General features: G+C 31.0%; 2 protein-coding genes, 2 long non-coding RNA genes and 1 pseudogene across 6 annotated transcripts in view; all 5 read right to left on the bottom strand.

The window, feature by feature from the left end:
• LOC109350391 overlaps positions 1-24,153 on the bottom strand; it is a gene marked incomplete at its 3' end in the record, with an annotated part of 131,580 nt that overhangs the window by 6,815 nt on the left and 100,612 nt on the right. The gene's annotated exons all lie outside the window — the stretch shown is intronic.
• On the bottom strand, positions 4,102-5,755 carry LOC109349004 (annotated as a pseudogene).
• LOC109349003 (ubiquitin carboxyl-terminal hydrolase MINDY-1-like) lies at positions 7,496-8,041 on the bottom strand. Its single transcript, XM_019589645.1, has 3 exons — positions 7,824-8,041; positions 7,630-7,736; positions 7,496-7,544 (listed from the first exon to the last, which is right to left on the bottom strand). The coding sequence occupies exons 1-3, from the start codon at positions 8,013-8,015 to the stop codon at positions 7,529-7,531; spliced, it is 315 nt and encodes a 104-aa protein (XP_019445190.1). The 5' UTR covers positions 8,016-8,041; the 3' UTR covers positions 7,496-7,528.
• On the bottom strand, positions 9,082-10,359 carry LOC109349012. Its single transcript, XR_002107891.1, has 4 exons — positions 10,303-10,359; positions 9,853-10,175; positions 9,274-9,381; positions 9,082-9,164 (listed from the first exon to the last, which is right to left on the bottom strand). It is a non-coding gene; the product is annotated as an uncharacterized LOC109349012 (long non-coding RNA).
• Positions 22,195-24,147, bottom strand: LOC109349018. Of its 3 annotated transcripts, none has more exons than XR_002107904.1 (3): positions 23,612-24,147; positions 23,344-23,470; positions 22,195-22,682 (listed from the first exon to the last, which is right to left on the bottom strand). It is a non-coding gene; the product is annotated as an uncharacterized LOC109349018 (long non-coding RNA). The 3 variants fall into 3 exon arrangements; XR_002107903.1 differs by lacking the exon at positions 23,612-24,147 and having other exon boundaries at positions 22,195-22,504; positions 22,616-22,682; positions 23,344-23,584; XR_002107902.1 differs by lacking the exon at positions 23,612-24,147 and having other exon boundaries at positions 23,344-23,584.

The raw sequence follows: 24,153 nt of genomic DNA, 5'->3' as shown, positions 1-24,153 counted from the left end.
TGCAACAAATCAAGTTAACTCAGTCAGTTTAAGCCTAAAATTAGTGACTCGGATGATCGAGTCGGTTGAACCAGCCGAGTGAATTAATTTTTTTTTGTAAAAAAACAACCAAAATGATTTTTCCAATGAAAAAACAAGTAATATTAACTTATTTGTAGTTATGTACTTATGTTTCTCATTTGTTAGTTTAAATTATAATAAAATCTTCATAGTTTAATTAAATTTTAAACTCATTTTATATTTTTATTGTAGTTAAAACATAATTCATATGTTGTTTGTTGATATTATCAACTTACTTGTATCATTCTATAGTAGTAAAATGTATTTTTTTGTTGTTTAATTAAGCATGATAATGATTTTAAAATATGAATATACGATTATTAAATATTGTTACGTAATATTATGAATTTTTTAAAAATTTTAATGCAAACCGAGTTAAACGGTCCAACCATTAAACCAATGACTCATTGACCTAATACTCTGACCAAGTCATTGACCAGTCCGAGTTTAATAATTCTAATCCACAATATCTATGCACAGAGTCACTCTAACTCTTTTCCCAAGCATAAGCTATATCCAATAACAACCTACCTTAGTATCTTGCATATCCAGAACAGTCTCCCAAACATCTTTGGCATTTTATCCTTCCATCTCCAAGTATGTTTCAGCCTAAAAAGTAGTAACACAGACAGACACATGCCTGTCCAAGAACACAATAATGAACAGATTGACACCCAAGTTTATATTATAATTCTCCCAGATAAAAGTTTATATTATAATTCTCCCAGATAAAAGTTTATATTATTCAGTAAGGAGAATTAATGAACAATGCTTAAGATCTTTTTGGCAAAAAAGGATCTACATTACAGTATAACAATTTGAAACTATGATCCATGTTACTCAAGAATGATGATATTGATATGTGAACATCTGAAGATTATGATTGAATATAGAGTCATAGACAAGGGGAGAGATAGGGGGAGATCACCACAAGACTTTATAAAAAATGTAAAGAAAACTTGAACATGGCACCAGTAGGAGACTAGTAAACCATGTACCAGAGACACCCTGGATAGCCACTTCATAAGCAGGTAGTATCACGGATTATATATTACTTGGTCCTTGAATATACAAATTATCGGAAAAATAAGCATACGAAACAAACAAATATTGCAATACAGAAGCCAGGAAAAGGGGTAAAGGTGCATAAATGATCAAACCATCTAGCTAAATCAATTACATTAACTTTGCTGAAGAGCTTAGCTGTAATGCATAGCTAAGTCTACCTTCTATAATGTGATTAGAAAAACCACCTCATTGACACATGAGGCTATGAAGCCTGAGCAAGGACATTCATGTTAGGCTAAAAGCTCCGAAAAAAACTAATTGCCTAAGAACTACAATTAGGTACAGTAGAGTTACCTAATGAAATTAAGTGTTTTTTTAAAGAGGTGTGCTAATTATTGTTAAGTTAAACAGAGAGGAGTCTATAATTTACACCAAATTATTTAATGCAATATTATTTTATCAACTTTGGTGTTATATCATCATCACACACTTTACTATCACTATCTGTTAAGTAACAGAAAAAGCTTACATTATTGGCAGCTCCACCCACAAGGGCCAAGCTACCACTACATTATACCAAAATTTGGTTTATAGATCCTCCTCAGAACGTATAAAGATGATGCCTTATATAGACTAATTTTGTTTTTGTAAGAGAGTATGTTACGTTTATATTCATTATCAGTTGAATATAGGCTGCTGAGGTAAATATATTAATATTTCTTAACATAAATGTATTAATTTGAAATCTATATGTATGAGAGGTTAATAGTTTGGGAGGCCTACAAGGCTACAACAAAATTATAAAAAGGTAGTCGGCGATTGTGCTGACATATTTTATTCAAACTCCGGCCACAGAAATAGAGAGAAGTATATTATGGACATAAATATTTGCATTTCCTGGTTACCATTGCCAGCTTCATTCCGACCACAGAAATAGAAAAAACAGTTAATTGACAAATAGGTTTTCTGTGTTCGCATGCAGCTAACAATAAATTACATTTTCCTCTTTCCTAGAGATGTAGCTCATAAATGATGCTATAATATTTGACATTCATCCCAATTCCCACATGTGCAAATAAGACACAAAATCTAACAATCTATAGAAATCTAACCTGTGATAGGTGCCAGGCACATATCTGAAACTTTCCTACAAAAACATCCTTGCGCTGCTATTTTGCAGTTTTGCTTTCTTCAAGTCACTTGTCCCCTTTCAATGCATGCCTTCGAGTGTATTACTAAATGGATTCCATGAGATTAGTAATTTCATCATATAGTTAGGGCCTGCTGAATGTATAAACATTGTAATCAATGAATGCATAATATAGACTCTAGCACAAAATTGTTAATCTGAGTCCAACTTTTATTACATGCAAGTTTTTCTCTTGATAAATAAAAGTAAACATTATTAATATTTAAACCGTAATAAATCAATTACCCTTCTTTTAAAACAAACGTTTATCTTAGCATGCAAGATACAAAACTCAGAACACACCAGATATTATAGTTTAGTTCACCAAAAAAAGATGTCAAACTTTAATGGTTTGTGCAATCAGACTCTATTAAATGGTTTGAATAAACCCAAAAAACACATCGGTGATAAGAAAACGAGTATTTTTTTTACAAGTATCACGAGTTAAGTTAATGAAAAGAAGTCTTCTCTTATCGTATCACAGTTATACTCCATATGGGGAGTTATCAATTTCTCATTTGCCAGATTCCAAAACAAAGTAAACTTTCAACTTTCAGAGCAGCGTCATGTCTCAATTGATCAAGCACCAAAGGATTATTCCTACACAATAAATCATATCACCTTTTCTCAGCAGAACAACAGGAGGGGCCAATTTGCTATATTAGAATTACGTGTTAAGATCATGAGATTGCAAAATACCAAACAATATCTTCATCCAATGGACTAATCAAAGTTTCACATAAGTACATTCATGGAGAAGCAGCCTATTTATATTCACAAGCAAAGAGATGAAAAGTTAAGGTGTTTCAAATTTGTGTAAATGCATTTATTACTAAGAAGAAATCTACAATTAATTGTGTGTGTGTATACCTCCCCTTATTGAAGAAATCCTAGAAACAAAATTGCTTACATCCAGAAGCAAGAATTTAGGGGAAAGCATCCCATTTCTCTGCATACACCAAGAAAATTATTGTTTCCACAAGCCTCTTATCTGTGAGATCAGGTAAACAACATTCTTGCATAGACCCAACTTACCTAAACTTCCTTTCACAAAAAATAAATATTTATGCATGAAAATATTCAGTCGTGCACTAGTGCTGCAGACCCTTAACTCATTTACAGAGTAAAATGAAGAAGGCTGAAAAGTACCATTACAGAGAATAAGCACCTTATATACAGAAGGAAACAAGTAGTTCTTCAGAAACTCATGTCTCCAAGCACCTATTAGTTTTGATTTTCAATCAGAACATAATTAAAAAACAAATTAAAGACATCAGTTATTCTAAGATTGGTCTGTTCTCTAATGTGAATTACAAAACATCATATAGAGAAACGTTAATAACTTAACATCTATAATTACTACTAACTTACTGGACATAAAGTAAATACATTTAGAAAGTTTACAGTGTCCATGAGAAAAAAGTGATCATGTAAAAACAGCCATTAATGCAAGATAACTGGGTAACAGACAAAAAAGGAACTCAAAGCCTTTCAGATCATATCCTATCACTCAAAGCCTTTCAGATAAATCCTATCACTCAAAGCCTTTCAGATCATATCCTCATAGGATAAGTTAAGGGTATTCTTGAAACTCTTGCCCCTTCATAGAAAATAATAACAGTTTCCAGTTAAGAACAAGTGTTCCTCAGAGTCCTTGATATACAACTGGGATTGGTTAAAATATGTATGAAAGCAAGCACTTGAAATAGGCATATAGAGATGTGCACCACATTTACCTCCAAATAGGCAAATGTGTTATATCACATTATCATGCCGTGAGGTTGCTTCTTTGTAATCTAGTGGTGAAGGGTTCTAGTTTTAGAAGTTGCCTCTTTCCTTATGGGGTAAAAGTTGTGTACATTCCCAAAACCCACAAAGCCAGGAGGCACATGCACTAGGCTTCTCTTTGCTCTTACAAGCAGGAACAATGAAACTAATGATCTGTGAAGTTGTTCACTAACCTGAGCATAAATCCAATATTTGTATCAACATAAATGATATATTAATGCCAGCAACAGCAAAAGAGTATCCATCTATATGTTGCTCGATTCCCATCTTTCTTCAACATCAGCCTGTGAAAAGATGACATCATTTGAATTTCCATACAATTAGTAATAACTGATCTTTTCTCCCAAGAGGTCTAAATATCAAGAAACTAAAATGAAGACATAAAGGTGGATCAAATCCTTTTAGGTGTGGAAAATAAAAGATAAACACATACCGGATATGTCCTTGCGAAAAATAGCAGACTTTAAAGGGAAATGAAGCCACATCCCCTAAGGAAAGCAGGTTATCAGCCATAATACCTTTGAATATAAAATTTGTATGTTTTGAAGGGTAATCATAATGCAACTCCTTTTAAGAATATAGACATATGAATAAGTTTTTTCATATAATGTGCAATCATTTAAACAGAATTTGTCAACACGCTGCAGCAATGAGTTCAGGGCCCACATGTAAGATTGAAAAATATGTACATCAATTGTTCTCTATGGTCATGCCCTGACCTAGTGTGTTTATGGCACAAGCAACACAGATCTCGACCAGAAAACCCCATTACCAAAATTTATTCCCAAGTAGTAAATCTAATATAGTTGATATATATTGGAATATGAAATTTCTTAGACAAAAAGTGGTTTAGTCTAATTTTAGCTTCATGAATTGGGAAATCATTAAGTGTGAGGAGAAAAGGGACTAAAGAGAATTTATGCTACTGTAAAACTTAGCAGAACTGCAGTGCTACTGATTTCGTCATTTCTACTCAGCATATTCTTTCAAGTGGATAACATTGAATTGCCAAATTGTCATGTGAACTCTCATATGGTCACAGCGGTATACCTGAAGGCGGTTGATGGATTAGGACCTTGCCACCCGATATCTTTCCATTGATCAGATATCAAGCCACTCAGAGAAACATTAGGAAAGGAACAGTGCCACAAAGTTCTCAGTGTTTCCTGTTGGAATTTACTACTTAATAGCAAAATGTGGTTTCAATGAAACCCAAAAATGAACCAGAAATGAAGCTTGAATTTTCCAAACGCATCCTGAGAAAGAATTCAGAGAAATTAAATAAAGAAGAAAGCTAGATAGGTGCATGAAAAAATAAGTACTTGATGATCAGAGCTAGTCTCATCATAAGGTACTTGCAGCTGTTCTTGAAGCCTTTGAAGTTTCTTTCCTGACATAATTGCAGATTATGGTTTCCTATTAATTACTATAATTAAATAGCTGCACTGCTTGAAACAAATGATAAGTCTTTTCAACTATTGTCTGGCATAAGGAAAAACAAACATACCATGACACAATACCTGTTTTTAATATCTATAAGAAAAGAAGGTAAGAGTTTATAATATCTATAAAAAATCACCAACTTCCATTTTTCCTTTACCTCAACAGGACTCAAAGGATAGTCAACAAACTTTCCAGATGATGATTGTCTAGTATTTGTACGGTTAAAGAGTCCTCCATTCCATGATCGTGATCCAAGCATAGCATTAGCTACATGAAACAAATTATGGATCAGCAAGGAAAAAAAAACTTGAATCATAAATGACACAGACCTAAACATCAAGTTTTGTGTAGCTAAGAACTTAGGTCATTGTTAAAGAGACTTCGACCTAGTCAAATTCAAAACTGAACTACGTTCCTCCAATACATTCTGCAAATTATTTGTGTTCTGCATCCTAATACTTGTAGCTAGAAGATACAGCGTGCACCCTCAAACTGTGAAAAAAGAGAAATAATTTTATGAATGAAAAGTAAAACACCTGCAACAGAGAAAGCCAACCAATTTTTCTAAATTTATAAAAAAGTGCTATTGGTGCTGAAATGATTGTTCCGGTAAAAACACATATCTCACGCTCTTTAAGCCCATCTTGTAAACAGAAAAGGCTGCAAAAGCATTTACAATTTATAACGTGTGAAGAGAAATTTCCCCATAACCAATGAAGCAAAATATAGGGGTCAAAGAATAGTTCAAGAATCAAGATATGTAGACCAACAAGAGGTCAACATACCCGTAAAATGTCAACTCGCTAGCATTCTTCCTCAAGAAAGTCTTGATTGACCCCTATAAGGCCATAAAAAGGAAAAATGTCTTCCATTGAAGATAACAATGCATAGTTGTCTAAAAAGTGATATTTTGATGATAATAAATTCAGTTATTTAACAAATAAGACACAGACCTTGATGTGGAGTAATTTCACCATCAGCTCTAAAGATCAGAGGCAGCTAAGGTGCTTTTATCAAGCTTGTTCTGCAATCACCACCTCACCATCATAGACAGGTTCAGGATCCACAAAATTTTGTCTCTTTCATATACGGGCTCACTACCATTAAAACTTGAAGGCAATGCATCAGAGACATCAGTCTGATGAAATCTGACACCAAACAAAACTGAATCTGTATAGTGTATGGATCCTTGAGAATCATCTACAACATCATGGTTGCTAGTTGTGAGAGTGGATTGATCAATAAATTTTCCACCCCTTCTAGAGACATTTGTACAGCTCTCGGAGAAAGAGACGGAATGATTTTCAGGAGAAAGTAGAGGTGCACTCTCATTCTGAATCAATGCATCATGACTGACATTCTCAGTCACATCATTCTGGCCAAGAGACTCTTCAGGTCCCATTCCCAGTCACAACATTCACCTTTTATTCAGACATAAGAAAAACACACATCATATAAGAAAAACATACAGCCAAAATTTTGATTAGCATTATTCAAGGATGATCACTCAGCAAATTTATCATTTTGCATGAAGTGGGAGGGGGTCAGTATCATTTTGAAGATAACAAAGTAATTAGTGGGCGGAAAATCTTGCATTTACCGAAAACAAAGGAATATCCTTAGACTAAAATTAACATTGATGAGCAAAACTATGATGTATTTGGGTTTACATATAGCAACTCTTTCATGGGAGAATTAGAACTTCATTGATATCTGGCAAGAAAAAATCCTCTAGATCTTTCGTTCCCGTAATTCATATAGTATTCTAATAGAGGTTAGTTCTACCATAGTTATGCCAAAAGAAATTTAAATAACCTAACGAGATCCTGAAATAATCAATAATATAAGCACACACAAAATTATACACCAAGTATTATCAATTAATGAGTAGAACAAAATGAAATGATCTTAATAGAATGTATTTAGAACCACAGTATAGAAATAATATCATTACAGTCATATGATAATGCAGCACCAATTGATTTGGATAGAGGGTAACCAAAATACCTGAGGATCAAATATGGCACACTCTCGAGTGAACTAAAAATAATCTATTCTGCAATCAATATGCATTTTTTATCAGAACTTAAACATCGGTGATAGTAAATGCACATATCTATCATATAAATAGTAAAACTGACCTCCTAAATTTTAAGTTTACATCAATGCCAGTAGCAAGCCTGGGGAGCAAATCGATTGCATCAGCGATGTTCTGTTGTTGATTTTCAACATAGCCAACATCTTTGTTCTGCAAGACCATAAGAATAAATTGTCAGGTATGCTTGCATTATGTAAGAGTGATTGTCACAAACAATAAAAGACATGCAACTCTTACATTCAAATTAGCATTGGAATCAAGTAGTCTTTCAGCAACCAATGAAAGCAATTTCTCCTGAGAAACTTCAGCAATATCTGGACTCAAATTTAAGTTGTTTCGTAATAGAAGAACGTTACCTGCAGCAATGCAAAATATAAACAACAACCGACAATATACACAAACTAAGCAATACAGTATGCCATCCATCATGTATTTAAGATTCAAAATGTCAGTTGCTCTGAAATCTGTAAATATTTCGGAACTAGAATTTTCATAATAACAAAGTAAGGGAAAGGAGGGTGATTCAGGAGTTTTGCATGCTCAGATAATTTCCTCTTCATGAAGTTTACTATTTTTTTGTTGTTGAAAAAACACCATAATCTGTTCTGCAATTATGAGATAAGGTAAGGTACTGAAGAATCATGTTGAGAAATAATGAACAATGGGGAAACAGATACTCCATAGGACAGGAGTAACGGTATAGCATGTTGGGTAGTAATCAATCTGAGAGAAAATTGATATAAGGATTCTGATAAGTATTACTCCAAATATTCGGAGTTAGACTATAATCTGCATTAATATGGTCGCATTTGATAGACGTGTCATAACTGGACAAAATAAAACATGAGTTACTTATATATTTGATATATTCTAGGAACAAATAGTAGACATCATGACTGTTTGCTCTTTTTTCTTTCGCAAACCAAGAGGCTAGGTATATGCCATATTTTGTAACACCAACCCCGAATATCAGGAGTTGAGCACGATTTTGTGTTAATGTATGTGATATTGTTTCAATGACAAGATTTGCAATATAAAAAATTACTTGGCCTGATTGGCACAATTAAAAAAGAAACAAAAATGCAACGCAAATGAAACAATAGGTGACAACCAGCACTAACAAAGACAAAAGTTTAATGCCTCAATGTTGATAAGTAAGAGATAAATTGAATACGATAAATCCAGAAGACGAGAGAACTGGTTGTAATAGGTGACAATACAAATTGGTTGTGTCGGAATGAGATGAAAAGAAATAAAGATAATAAAGAAAATGAAACAATAGAATCAAATTCTTAAAAGTTTCAACTATCGAATATCAGGTATAGCCAAAGCAACATGGTTTCGTATAAAATAGCTGATATTTGGTACAGATAAAAAAATATCGAATATCAGGGATAAAAGCTTAGTTGTTGTTGGTTGTTGTATATTCTAGATACTTATGTACTAGATTTTATTTCATTTTTTGGAGAAGGGGAGGAAGAAATTAAAAACCATGACATATGTGCCACCAGCAAGTTCAGAAAATTACTTGATATCTAAGCCTGCCAGCGATGCACTATCTATGCTGGAAAGATAGTCCTGAAACATGTGAAGTTGTCTTCATATCAATTGAAACATGTGGCATAAAAGGTTGGTTGCTGTTTGGTTTGCAAAATTAGATGTTTCACTTTTAAAAGAATATACATACCTCGGTACTGGTCATAGCATTATTCTCATCCCAGGTGTTACTTTCATGGCTTTCTTCTACCTTGAATTCCTTGAAGTTACTGGTCATAAACAGTGTATCACCATTAACCTGAAAGAAAAGCTCATAACATAATTTCTGCAATTTAATATTACATAATATTGAGATGCTTGTTTTTTAATCACTTGGACTTAGACAAGGGGGGACTTGGAAGAACATACGAATCTCTGAGTGGCTGAGATATCAGATATAAACCTTGCAGTTACTCAGTCAGAATAATGAAGGAAAGATACCCCATCATCACAAATTTAAGATTGAAAATGAAATAGTAAAAAGACACTAACGAATCATTCATCCAGATTCAATTCGAGAGCCTAAAAAGCTGTGAGTATGACTTGTTCTTAAGTGACCAATTCAACAAGCATGCAATTTCCCCGTTTTCAGGATGATTTGAGAATATCCACAACTGTATAAACTCAGAAAAAATAATTCCGACCTATACTAGCATTGAAATAAAAATGGAAAAACAATAACATTTCAAGATGACCTGGATGCAAAAAGACCATAAAGAAAGTGGTTTACCTCATTCAATTTTTCCCATTCTACATCAGGCTCATTTATGTAACCTTGGTCTGTAGCTAGAAGATACAGCGCACCATCAAACTGTGAAAAAAAGATAAATAATTTTATGATTGAAAAGTAAAACACCGCAACAGAGAAAGGTAACAATTTTTTCTCAATTTATAAGAAAGTGCTATTGGCATCTCATATCAGTAATCCAAGGGAACAACGAAAATAATATCTTCAAAAGCTTTATCCAAACTTTAAACATGGTGCTGAAATGATTGTTCCGGAAAAAAACATATATATCACGCTCTTTAAGCCCATCTTGTAAACAGAAAAGGCTGCAAAAGCACTGTTTATAACTTGTGAAGAGAAATTTCCCCATAATCAATGAAGCAAAATATAGGGGTCAAAGAAAATAGTTCAAGAATGAACCAAGATATTTAGACCAACAAGAGGTCAACATACCCGTAAAATGTCAACTGGCTAGCATTATTCCTCAAGAAAGTCTTTATCAATTCCCCTATAATGCCATAAAATGGAAAAATGTCTTCCATTGAAGATAACAATGCATAGTTGTCTAAAAAGTGATATTTGATGATAACAAATTCAGTTATTTAACAAATAGAAACACAGACCTTGATGGGCAGCTAAGGTGCTTTTGTCAGCTTGTTCTGCAAGCACCACCTCACCTTCATAGACAGCTTGTATCCAATACACATTCCTCTCTTTCATATACGGGCTCACTACCATTAACACTTGAAGGCAATGCGTCAGAGACATCAGTCTGATGAAATCTGACACCAAACAAATCTGAATCTGCATTATGTATAAATCCTTGAGAGTCATCTACAACTTCATGGTCGCTAGTTGTGAGAGTGGATTGGTCGTGAATTTTTTCACCCTTTCCAGAGACATCTGCACAGCTCTCGGACAAAGAGACAGGATGTTTTTTCAGCAACCAATGAAAGCAATTTCTCCTGAGAAACTTCAGCAATATCTGAACTCAAACTTAAGTTATTTCGTAATAGAAGAACGTTACCTGCAGCAAAAGCAATGCAGTATATAATCAACAACGGTCAATATACACAAGCTAAGCAAGACATTATGGCATCCATCATGTATTTAAGATTCAAAATGTCAGTTGCTCTGAAATCCGTAAAACTTTCAGAACTAGCATTTTCATACTAAAAAATTATGGAAAAAGAGAGTGATTCAAGAGTTTTGCATGCTAAGATAATTTCCTCTTAGTGGAGTTTATGATTTTTATTTGAAAAAGCATCATAATCAGTTCAGTGATTATGAGATAAGGCAAGGTAATGAAGAATCATGTTGAGAAATAATGAACAATGGGGAAACAGATACAGCATAGGATTGATGGTATAGCATGTTGGGTAGTAATCAATGTGAGAGAAAATTGATAATGAGGATTCTGATAAGTTTTATTTTGTAACACCAACCCCAAATATTTGGAGTTAGACTCTAATCTGCATTAATATGGTCGCATTTGATAGAAGTGTCATAACCGGACAAAATAAAACATGAGTTACTTATATATTTGACATATTTTATAAACAAAAGAAAACAAAAACACCAGCTTTAAAAAGTGATACGTGTTGGGAACAAATAGAGCACATCATGACTCTTTGCTCTTATTTCTTTCGCACAACAACCTCAAATATGAGGAGTTGAGCCAAAATATTTTGTGTTAATGCATGTGATATTGTTTAAATGACAAGATTTGCAATATCAAAAGACAAAAATTACTTTGACTGATTGGCAAAATTAAAAAGGATGCAAAAATGTAAGGCAAAAGTAACAGAATAACCACAACCAACACTAACAGAATCGTTTTGGTTTTGTGAATTAACTCTTTCACTGCTTCTTTTTCTTCTTCTTGATGTTCTTGATCATTATGATCTGTTTTAGGCAACTAGAATTCATCTTGCAAGCACTATGCAGCTTTCTTATAGCCCAAATCAAACTCTTGGGTTTTTAAAGCCAATTAAAATTATGGTTCAACGAGATCAAGAATTCTTGAATAATCGAGATTGAGATTAGGAAAATCTCATTACCACCACGAATGAAAGAATTTGATGTCATAACATACTTTTAGGTTTTGGGACAGTGTTTGTAAGCTCAAGAAATACAAATTTTTCAGACATTGCAGAAATGTTCAGTTATAAAGAAAGACAGAGATTAGAAAACGAGATGTGTAAGTGATAAATGAGTAAAGAAATCAATTTTGTTTCTTCTTTCTTACTGTTTAGAGCTTCAACCATTGAGGAAGAAATAAACACAAAAGAAATAACTTTCACTTTGCTTTCTCACTATAAATGAAAGAGACGACAGTTACGACCAGAAATAAACAAAAAAGATATAACATTCCAATATCATCCTACGAATCATCGCAAAGTCTATTGAGTCTCTATTAAACGGAGAACGAGAATGGTATTTATAAAGGAAAAAGGGGCAACGTTCAAACGTGAAGTTGACTCAACATTGGGCCTCTATTGATTGGGCCTTTATTGATTGGGCCTTTATTGATTGGGCCTATATTAAATGGGCCTCGTTGAATGGGCCTCAAGTGAAGAGTCTATATACAATGATGTTAAAGTAGTAGCTCCCTTTAGTTAAAACAATCTTAAATACGAATATTATCCTTTTTGTAATTTCCAATCAAGTTTATTATTTTCTTTTGATGTTCTACATTTTGTTAATATACTTTTTCCTTATAATTAAATATGTCAAAACATATATAATTAAGTCATTTAACTTTGACATACCATGATAATATATTTATGATGATATTATTTATTTTAAAATATAAATAGTAACCAATCTTAATATTAATTTCTATATTTTTTAATTCTATTATTTGTTTATATTGGAGTTTTCAACTTACATGTCAGGTCAGTATTATTGACTAATTAATTATACATATCATATTATAATAAATTCATTCAATATATTTGTGAATTAGATGTCATGTCAATATCCCATATTATGTTAGATGCCAACTTGTATGTTACTATGTATATACTCAACAAATCTAAAAATAAAAATAAAAAAAATTAATATTATAAAATGGACTCTCTAACTCATTTAGTTTGTATTCTCAAAATGGTGGTGAATTAAAAATAAGTATAGCACTCATTTGTTAAATGTTGTTTTTACCTTACATGAATTAAATTTGAATATTCACATTGTTGCTTTTTAAACTTGTCCTGAAATTTTAATCTCACATCAACTTATCAACATGATATTTTCTATTTTATAAATGTTTAAAAATTGGTTTAGCTTGAGTTAACATCATGGCATAGATTTCTTTTTCTTTTAAGTTTTTTTTTTAAAACAAAAAAGAAGATATTTTGTGGTTTAGAGGTTTGTAAGTGATTATAGGTGTGTTTAATACAATTATTTTTATATTTACATGAATATAAAATAATTTGTAATTTTAATAATGTAACAATTTTTGATATAAAACCTCATTTTTATGTTATAGAATATGTGAGATTTTGTAAGAGTTGATCGATTAACATTGTAGTTAATCGATTAACTAGTTTGTTGTTTCAATTTGTTTAGGTGAATTTTGTGTGCACTAATCAATTAATTAACAGAGTTAATCAATTATCTGGTTAACAATTTTTGTTTTCTATTTTAGTAGTTGTATATAAAGGGATCTAATATTTGTAATCAATTCAATGAGAAATAATGAAAATTTTATTATTTCTTCTTCTTTTTATTTCTCATTCATGCATAGGGATGGCAACGGACATGGGTAGTAGCTACCCACTACCCGTTTCAAAATAGAATAGTAATACTAATACCCGCCTGTACTCGTATGGATACCTGTATGTGGGTATTCGCGGTTATTTCTGGGTACTCAAGGGTACAAATGGGTACCCGCGAGTTTCTTCTATTATAAATAAATTTTTAAATTTTTACTTCTATTGTGTTTCAAATAAGATGAAACTTAATTATTTTTGTACATTTTGATTAAATATTTGGCAAAATGCTAAATTTATTGGTGTTTTCTATTTGTGTAATTTTTTGTTCTCATTTCTTTAACAAAAAATATATATTTTCTTTGTAAAACATGTGTGTTTCTACACTTGTAATAATATTTGTAGAATATTTCACCACCAAACTCAATAAAATATGTAAACAAAGTAAAAGGAAAAAATATACATAGTGTAATAAATGTTAGAATAATGTATTTTTTATTTTAAATAAATATAATATATTAATCATATAAGTGACGGGTACCCGCGGGTACGAGTACCATAATACCCGTACCCTCCTGTATGTACTACGGGTATTTTTAAAAACACGTTTATAATATCAACGGGTACCCATTTGTGACCCATACCCGTGCCCGTACGCATTTTACCTGCGGGTACCCACGGGTACGGTTTTTTTTGCCGTCCCTATTCATGCATTTCTTTCTAGACATCTTGATTCATCAAAAAGTCTCTTTCATGACTCCACCAAACTTTAATATGATATGAAAGTATAATTATTTCTCTTGACGGCTTCCCCTTATATTTCTTCTCATTTAAGATTCATCAAAGAATTATATATATGAAAACAAAGAATTTCTCATGCAAGAAAACAAGGAATTGGTATTGTTATGAGACAATGATATGTTGTTGTTGCTGCAAGAATCAATTTAATATTTTGGTTTTTCTCATCAATAAAAGCTAAATATATACAATTTTGATTGAATTTTTTTATTTTGTTGTGGATTTAAATGTGGTTAACGGTTAGCAATATTAATGTTATACTGATATTTGGAATTTGAAGATGGTAATGTGGAAAGGATTCGGGTGAAAGGCATAAAAAGCATAGGAAGACATAGAAGTAATCCTCATCTTAATGTATAAAGCAATATTTTGAAACTCGAGTCGGATGCTAAACCGGAAAAAGTATCGTATAAAGTTTAACCGATTTAAATGGTTAAATCATCTGATTGGATCAGACAATTTCATATATAATTAATATTTTGTATCAATAAATATATACTTATATATAAATATAAAATTTTATATAATTAATAATTATATTGAAATAATATCTCTCAATGTTTTATTGGATTGGAGTAAAATAAAAAGATTAGAACAGTGTCCCATTTTTTAATTTTAAGTAAATCGTCTGATTTACTTCTCAGTTTCTTCCGATTTAACCGAGTTTAACACAGTCATACCAAAATTTTCCTATTCAAAGATATCAAACTCTCATTCGGTTAAAAGTTAAAATTACATACTAGAGCTTAAGTGAGGTAAAAAAACCAATTAAATAAGCAAACATTAATCATCTTGGCAAGTGATGGTAAAAAGATAACATTGCATAAAATAGAATTTACCATAAAACTCTACTAACTCCCCATGCTTTCTAAGTATTTGAGTAACAGTCAACACTAAGTCAGTAGCTGTCACACCATCTTGTAGTTTTCCTAATAGTTTAAACTCAACGACACCTGGTAGGACCATGCTCATAGGCTGCAAAAATATGAGAAGTAACTAAATGCTTTTATTTAATATAAGCTTACGACCTAAAGAATCAATTGGACAAAACCACAGAAGTCAAAATCTACTATTATGAATAACATACACGTTGTTGATAATTTATTAGTTTAGCAGAGAAGAAAATCGAAATTTTTATTACAGATAGTCAATGTTCGAATTAATGATATTCTTAGATTTTAAAAGAAGCTTAGAATTTTAGAACAAATTAACATCCAATTGTTACCTAGTCAAACATTATAGCGTCTGCATCAATTCCACCAACTTCTCACCCAACCCATCTATCATAGTTGTGTGAGAAATTGGTTTAATCATATATGGCAAATTGGTTTAATTATGTTGTAAATTCAATAGAAAATTTAAAGTATACTCTTCATCTATTCAACAACCCTAAAAAACTCATTCAACAAACAATCCATTATAAAAATGAGAAATTATTGTACATTGGTTGTACTTGTAAGTTTAGGTAATTTATTTGTATTAATATTATTAATCTCAGGTCATATAATAATTTATTAATGAAAATAATGATTAGTAAAACTATTAGTGAGCAAAATAATATACCGTTAACATAGAGGTTAAGAGTTTACCTTCATTTAACTTTAAGGTATAGTAATGGTGCATACATTGTTGTAAAAGTTCTATAGTGTAATATTTATGTATTATTAGTGAATAAATTTATAAACAGACAATATATCATATATCATTTATTATATCATTATTATAGAGTTAATAATGATTATGTATGAATAATGTATGATGCACTGACATTATATAAAAAATTTAAATTTTCATAACATTCATTTCTTTCCTCTTCATATAGTTAGTCTCTTTGATACACTTGAATTAATTGTACTTTTAATGACTTCTATATCCACACAAAATATAATATTAAGAAATAGAAATATATAATTTTTCATTTTGCCCAAGTGCTAAATAAAAAATAATTCAAGTAATCAAACAAACTCTTACATTTCGTTATCCACTAAACTACATTACATAATTTTATCCACGAAAAGGACAAAAAAAGCACCATCTTTACATTTTTTTTACCTCTTCCTCTCATGCGCATAATAAATAAATAAAGAAAAAAGGTGGTCATAACACGGTAAGAATCTACTATCTTCTACTATCTCTATATAAGAATGCAATGAGCTTATGGTATTACTAAAATATACATTTTATATGATGGATACTTAAAGTTTTAAGGGTTAAATTTATCATTGCACTCTTTTCTTGGTCATTTATTATACCTCTATGTTATTATGTTAATGAGTTTGAGCATATAGTTGGTTTTTATTTTTTGAGGCGATAAAGTTATCCCTCTACACATGAAGTAGCTTTTTTCATTCGTTTTCAAATTCAAAATTTGAAACTCACCCATAGTTGGTAAAGTTGCTTTTATGAGTTTGACATTTAGTGGCTTTTATGAGTAGGCAAAGTACTCCTTATTCTTTTCCATTCATTCTCATGCCGGTTTCTCTCTTTATTTTTTATCTTCCTCAAACTCCTTTCTTCCTCCTTCATCCCAAGCACAATATCTTTCTGCGTTAAATCTATCAATGGATACACATTCAGAAGTATGATTTTTTTTTGCAACTTCTTATATGTACATTATCTCATACACTGAACTTTCTTTATCATCACATTATCTCATTTACTAAAAAGATAATATTTTTGTGGAAAAAGTTAACATTTTTTGGATATTTTTGCTCCATGAAGCTTATTTATTGTTTTTTACTTCAAGATAACAAATTTGGTGTTATCTTAGGTATGCATGTTATTTTTGTGTTATTAATAACATTTTTAGTGGATCAAACTTATTTGTTCCTTTTTTAGTTTACTGTTTACTAAAAACATAATATTTTTATGGAAAAAGTGAACATTTTTGGGTATTTTTACTCCATGAAGCTTATTTACTATTTTTTTAGCTCAAGATAACATTTTTGGTGTTATCTTAGGTATACATGTATTTTGGTGTTATTAATAGCAGTTTCAGTGGATAAAACTTATTTGTTGCTTTTTGAGTTCAATGTTTACTAAAAAGATAACATTTTCATGGAAAAAGATAACATTTTTTAAGCAAATTAAAATTTTCGGAAGGCATGGAGCAAATTTTGGAGGAGCAATAGTTATGGTGGAATAACCTCATCACAATCCAAGCACACAACAACTAGATTTGGTCAAAGCATGATAAGAAAGTGCATGATAAAGTTAATTTGGAGGAACAATGGGACTGGAGGAAGATCCTCATGCACCAAGAATAGGGGTGACAATGTGGGTCGGCTCGGCCCAGCCCGCCATTGGCCCGCCAAAATAAGGGCTGGCCCGACCCGACTCGTATTGTTAAAAGGGCTCAAAATGCCAGCCCAACCCATATTTTGCAGGGCTGGCAGGTTGACGGGCTGGCCCGTCTTCCCTCCAAAATGTACATAATTAAAACTTTTAGACAAAAAATAATCAACAAACTTGATAGATGTCTTTTAAAACAAAAAATCACAAACATAAGTCTACAATATTACAATAACAACATAATATCTTAGCTTAAAACTTGTAAATTCTAAAGAAGAAACCAGTTGACACGTCCCTTGCACAGCACAGTGTCACACACTTTAGTTTTTTTATTTTTTAACAATGGCCCGTCGGGCCAGCCCGGCCCGGCCCGTCTTGGCCTGTCTGAAAAACGGGCTGAATATGAGTTTTTGGGCTAAAATCCTCAGTCCGGCCCGCTAAAAATAGTCATCCGAACGGACACCTGCGAATATGTAACTTCCGAATATGCTCTTGCAAATTATCAAATCCAAGTCACTAATTCAACTAGGTAAATTGCATGATTCAACAATGTATGCATAACTTAAATCTCTAACATGAGAAGTATATCATTTTAGTTAAGCATAAATTTTCACTATCTAAGTTATTGTACTTTATTTACTGTATTTCTATGAGCCCTTATGATGTGTAATTTTACTCAATGAAACTTAGTTTTCCATGCATGTTTAGTATGTCATTATCTCATCAAGCTTATTTGGTAAGTTAAGCAATTTTCCAATAATTTTAGTATAACTTCTGAATTATTTGAACTACTATACATCTCGATCATATCTATCATTTACACTATTTAAATTAATATAGAGTAAATTTTCTTGGATTTATAAGTTTATATTCACTAGACATTCATAAAAAAATATTGTTATTCTCACATTATATTCACTTCAGCATCACACTCATTTTTAAGTGAATGCTGCATGTAAGTGACTTTAGTAAAGGTCTATACTAAACTTGAGAGGAGGCTAAGATATCATCACAGGATGGAGTATACTATGTTTGCATATGTTCTACCTTTGATTAATAGTATTATAATATGCATATTTGCTATTTTGAGAAACTTAACTATGTCCTGTATTCAGTTTAATTGTTTTTCAGCATGAGATTCTGCAAGAGCTGATTTTGTTAATACTCAAGGCACAAATTGTGAAAGATTTCTAGTTCATTAAATCAAGAAGTTGCTCCAAGATATTATGTTATTATTAGTGCCACATAGAGAAATTTACATGGGCTTTTACTTATTTATAGGTACAATTATCTTATATGAAAATAATATTACTACTAGTATTTGAGAGGATTGATTATATGGCTAGAAAAAGTTGTATGTTTGCCAAGATAAACATGTTATATTACCCAAGTTAGTAGATTTTCTAAATATTTTTAAAATTGGATCAAGTATATCATTTTAGGTTATCATCATCATGGACTAAGTGATACAGAAAGATGTTTAGCCTCCAATCTTTTTAGAAAGATGTTCTAATTCCATTTTATAAGGAAATAATCATAATTTATACATTTTTATTATGCAGATTGCTTCATATAAAAGGCCTTCAAAATACGTCAATGTACCTCTTCTTTCTTTTATGAATTTTTTCTATAAATTTAATTACTAATGTCATTGTTGTTACTTTCGGCACGCATGGGCTATGTTGAAACAAATTGATATTAATCCCATGCTAGAAATTTAAAAAGGTACGTCATCTCTAATTATTGTCTACTTATTCTTAATACTCACTTAAGTCTCTACATATGGACACACATACATTTGAAGTACCACAACAATACCATGTGAATTGTGCATTTCTAATACATTTATGATTCAATGTATGCTTAACTAAAATGTAACATCTTAAATATAGACAAGCATACACTGCCACCTGCTTCTGCACACTATGTTTAGTGTAGGTACTTGGTCATACCACAATAATACCATGTGCACTAGATTTAATTTTTATCATCACTAAGTTTCATATTTTTCTTATGGCAACATTATCACATACTTTAGTTTATTATATATTATTGAATTTTTATTACATTTTTACTGGATCAATCTTTGGCTTGCTTTTTTAGTTAGACGTTTATTAACCATGTAAGATTTTTACCAGCAAGTTAATATTTTTTGGTCATTTTTGCTCAATGAAGCTTATGTAGTTCATTTAAAGTTCAAGATAACATTTTATTCCTCCATTTCAATGTTTGCATGTTCAATTTTCTTTACTTACACTTTTAGTCACACTAAACTTGCTCTTCCTTGCATTGATTATATCTTCAAAGGACTTGCTATAGGCTTATGTCTATTCTCTGATCCAAACAACAACAAAAAGAATATAAAATTTTAAATTGATATAGCCAAAATATAACTAGATGGTAAGATTGGGCTAAAAATATTACAAAGCCTTAATACAAGCCTAACCTTTTCTTCCTGAAAAAGCTAATCTATTTTTCTAACATATCTTTATCTTTGTCACGCTTATGTTTCTACATATTCTTATGAATTTTTATAAAGATAAATAAATTGCAAATACAACTTGTTCCCCCTCCATTTCTAGATGTTTTCCTACAATCTAAACTGAGTAATATCATCTATTTGTTTTCTTTAATATTTGACAAAAGTTTTGTCTATTACTGAATCAAGAGAATCATACATTACAGTCTACTTCTGCTGATTGTGCTTAGTGTAGGTACTCTTTCATACAATAATACATATCCTTTACACTAGATTTATATTTCATTAGTATTAAGTTTACTATTTTCCTTATAGTAACGTTATCTCATCATTTAATCAGGTTGTCTCGATGTTCTGAAGTTATATGCTTAAATTCAACACTCAACCCAACATGTCCAAAAGTAACTTTATATTCTTGTTGATTGTTCTCTGTTAAGTTATCTGTTGAAGGAAAGTAGTATACTATTTACCTTGAGTTAATATTCATTAATTTATTTAAGCCAAAATGACTAGTAAAGAATAAATATATACAAATTTCTTTTTGCCCTAAAGGAATACTTTGAATTTTCTTTCAATATTTGTAAAAACAACTTCAAAAATTAAAAAATTGTAGCCCAATAAGTATGTAATATCAGCAACAATAACTTTGTAACGTTAAGATCACTATTGACATCTACCCATATTGGGTAGAGTTCTACTTGCCCATGATCTTAATTTGCCAACAATTTTATCAATTGAAATAGTAACATTGAAGATTAACATATTTTAAAACTTGTAATATTCAATATATCTCTTCTTATATCATTCTTTATACCTTCAAAATAGATATTTGGATTATCATCCAAAACACTATTCAAAGAAAATTCATTGAATGCATTCATGATAATCTTGACAGAGCACTATTCATACAGTATGTAAAAATGCTTAATATTAGTGTTTTCTCATTGCTAAGGAGTGCTTTGACTTAGCAATTTCAATAGCATAATGTTCATAACACTTTTGAACACATAACTTCGAAAATATGAGTTACCAAGAATTTGTTACAAAATAATGACATTAAGCTTCTATTATCGTAATAGAAGGATCCATATTATACTAGTTAATATTTTTTAATCAGACTTGTTTTGTATTCTCTCATTTTTTATACAGTAAATATCAATTTCAATCCATCATGTTTTTTTACCTCACGAGTTTGTCCTTTAAAAATTAAAAAACTCAAAATAATCTCCAAATTTTTTAAATGTTAGTCAAATTAGTTTCTGTCGCGGATTATAAAATATAGTAAAAGTGACTAATTTAACTCACATTTAAAATTTATGTGGACTATTTTGAGTTTTTCACATTTGAGGGACCAAATCGGTATGATTGAATACATGAGAGACTGAAATGATATTTACTCTTTATATTTATATTATACTATTTTTACTTTACCTGACACAATACATACCAACCCCTGCGCAGGAGTATCCAACTATGAAGCCAACACAATTACATAAGGTTAATAAATAAAAAAGTGTAACATCAATCAATATATTATTAATATAAAAATTTATATAGAGTCACTACATCATTCATTTAAATTAATTTTTTAAAGAGTTAATAATAATTAAATATAAATTAGTGATATAATAATAATTTATAAAATTTATACATAATAGGTGTATATATTTTTTGGAAGCACGTCTACTATCTCACTTTTTATACTCCATGTACCATTACCTCAGATGGATTAAAAAATTATTTAAGTTCAAATATTAATTATTAATTTTTAAATTATTTAAGTTCAAATATTAATTATTAATTTTTTCGGGTGAATCATATCTCTTGTCACATGAAGATGAAGGGACACAAAAGAAAAAGAATGAGATAAGATACATAAATCCATATTTTTCTTTAAATAAAAAACGGAATAATAATGAGATTTGATCTTAATGTTATATTGTTATATTGTTACAAGTTTAAAATGTTCCATACATATGAGAGGGAGAACTACAATAAATAATGAAGCTAGCAATTACCATCAACTGTATCTGTTTGAGAAAGGAAACTAAGGGCTTCTTAAGGTATAGAAACATTACACTGATGCCAATAACAACATTAAAACATCTGTTCAAATATGGTATACAAACATACCTTATGATTCATAACAGTAATTCACATCACGTCCCAAGGCAACTCAAGACTTTCAATTAGTGAAATAAAACACGACAAAATTCCTCGGAAAAGGTTGCTGCCAAGTTTTAACCGAACTTAACATTAAGCAATAGGAAACCAGATCTTTCTCCCTTTAATGTATCACTTTGAAGGATTATGTCCATCTGTAGGAGGTATTTCAGTATAATGATATTTTCTTACTCCAGTACTGCTTGATCATCTAAACATGAGATGTAGTTTTCAGAAAGCAACAAATAGAACATTGATAAAAGCAGAGCACCATCACCTGTAAAAAACGCTCACTCAAAGTTTATTTTAAACTTTGAAGTACCTCGTTATCTTTTCAGATGATAACTCTCTGTTGATTGAATGTCACCACTTAGCCGTGAAAGCTTTATCTGATGGCAGGAAAGAAAACCCATTAAACAGATTGAGACACCTTAAGAAGCCCCATTTCCCATCAAGAACTCGACAAGGTAATGCTCATTTCAAATGATTAGATGGTTAAAATGAATAGAGAAAATGAAGGGCAAAATTATTAGATGCAGGTTGTATAGGTAGGACAAAGAATAAAAAGTAACTCTGATTATGGTATGAAATTATAAAAACCAAACCAGGAGAATTTCGGAGAAGAATGCCAGTGGCAAAGAGGGTTATCATCGAAGAACCAATTAATTAGTTCAATCCATAGAATAGAGGAAGGTCAAAGGTGACAACGGACAAATAACTAACAACATAGAATCTCAAGATCTGAGGAAGTTCAAGCCATATTGGAGTCAGACAATACATTTATCTAACAAAAAAAGAATATATTTTGTGGTTGAGAGGTTTGTAAGTGATTCTAGGTTTGAAAAAAAGATGAAACTTACAAGAATTCATAGAATCTCAAGATCACATATGCATATAAGTAGAGATTGTTGCGCATTTGTGCTTAATCAATATCTTCCATAAAATCCATGCAATAGACACAGTACTACTACAGTACTATAATTTCATGAACAAAATCAATTGTAAAATGAGAAGGCTTTGCCACAATTATTGTAATGATATAAAACTTACATTGCAGTCAAGTTTATTCAGGCAACACACTCTTCTCATGTTGTGAAGTACCGCCGGGTCCAAAACAATAAGCCACCATTCATCAAAACTATAACTTTGAGGATCTATCCATTGCTATTTAACTATCCTATCAAAATTATGATAAATCTAATGAAAACCAATATGCATATTGACAAACCCTGAAAGCACTAGGTTTCAAAGAAATTGGTCAATTAAAAGCCTTTATAATCAAATAAAAGCAAAGATGACAAAGATGGGTATCTAATACCTCTAACCTTTCACAGTCAACGATTGGTGACATGGGCACCAAGTTTAGCGGCAACCAAACCATGCAAAGAGATCCCAGCATCAAACTCAACATTGTCCGCCAAAACTATACTTACTATGCCACTTGACTAATTAATTACACGTATCATATTATAATAAACTCATTCAATATACCAAAACATTGATGTAAGTTGTTATGATAATTACACTTGTGAATTAGATGTCATGTCAATATCTCATATTATGTTAGATGCCAACTTGTATGTTACTATGTATATATTCAACAAATCTAAAAAAACAATAAAAAAAATTAATATTATAAAATGGACCCTCTAACTCATTTAGTTTGTATTCTGAAAATGGTGGTGAATTAAAAATAAGTGTGGCACTCATTTGTTAAATGTTGTTTTTGCCTTTCATGAATTAGATTTGAATCATTCACACCGTTTGAGTTTTTTTTAAAACAAAAAAAGAATATATTTTGTGGTTTAGAGGTTTGTAAGTGATTCTAGGTTTGAAAAAAAGATGAAACTTACAAGAATG

Source organism: Lupinus angustifolius, chromosome LG06 (assembly GCF_001865875.1).
Source record: "Lupinus angustifolius cultivar Tanjil chromosome LG06, LupAngTanjil_v1.0, whole genome shotgun sequence".
Classification (NCBI taxonomy): domain Eukaryota; kingdom Viridiplantae; phylum Streptophyta; class Magnoliopsida; order Fabales; family Fabaceae; genus Lupinus; species Lupinus angustifolius.
This window is presented reverse-complemented; position numbering and strand designations above follow the sequence as displayed.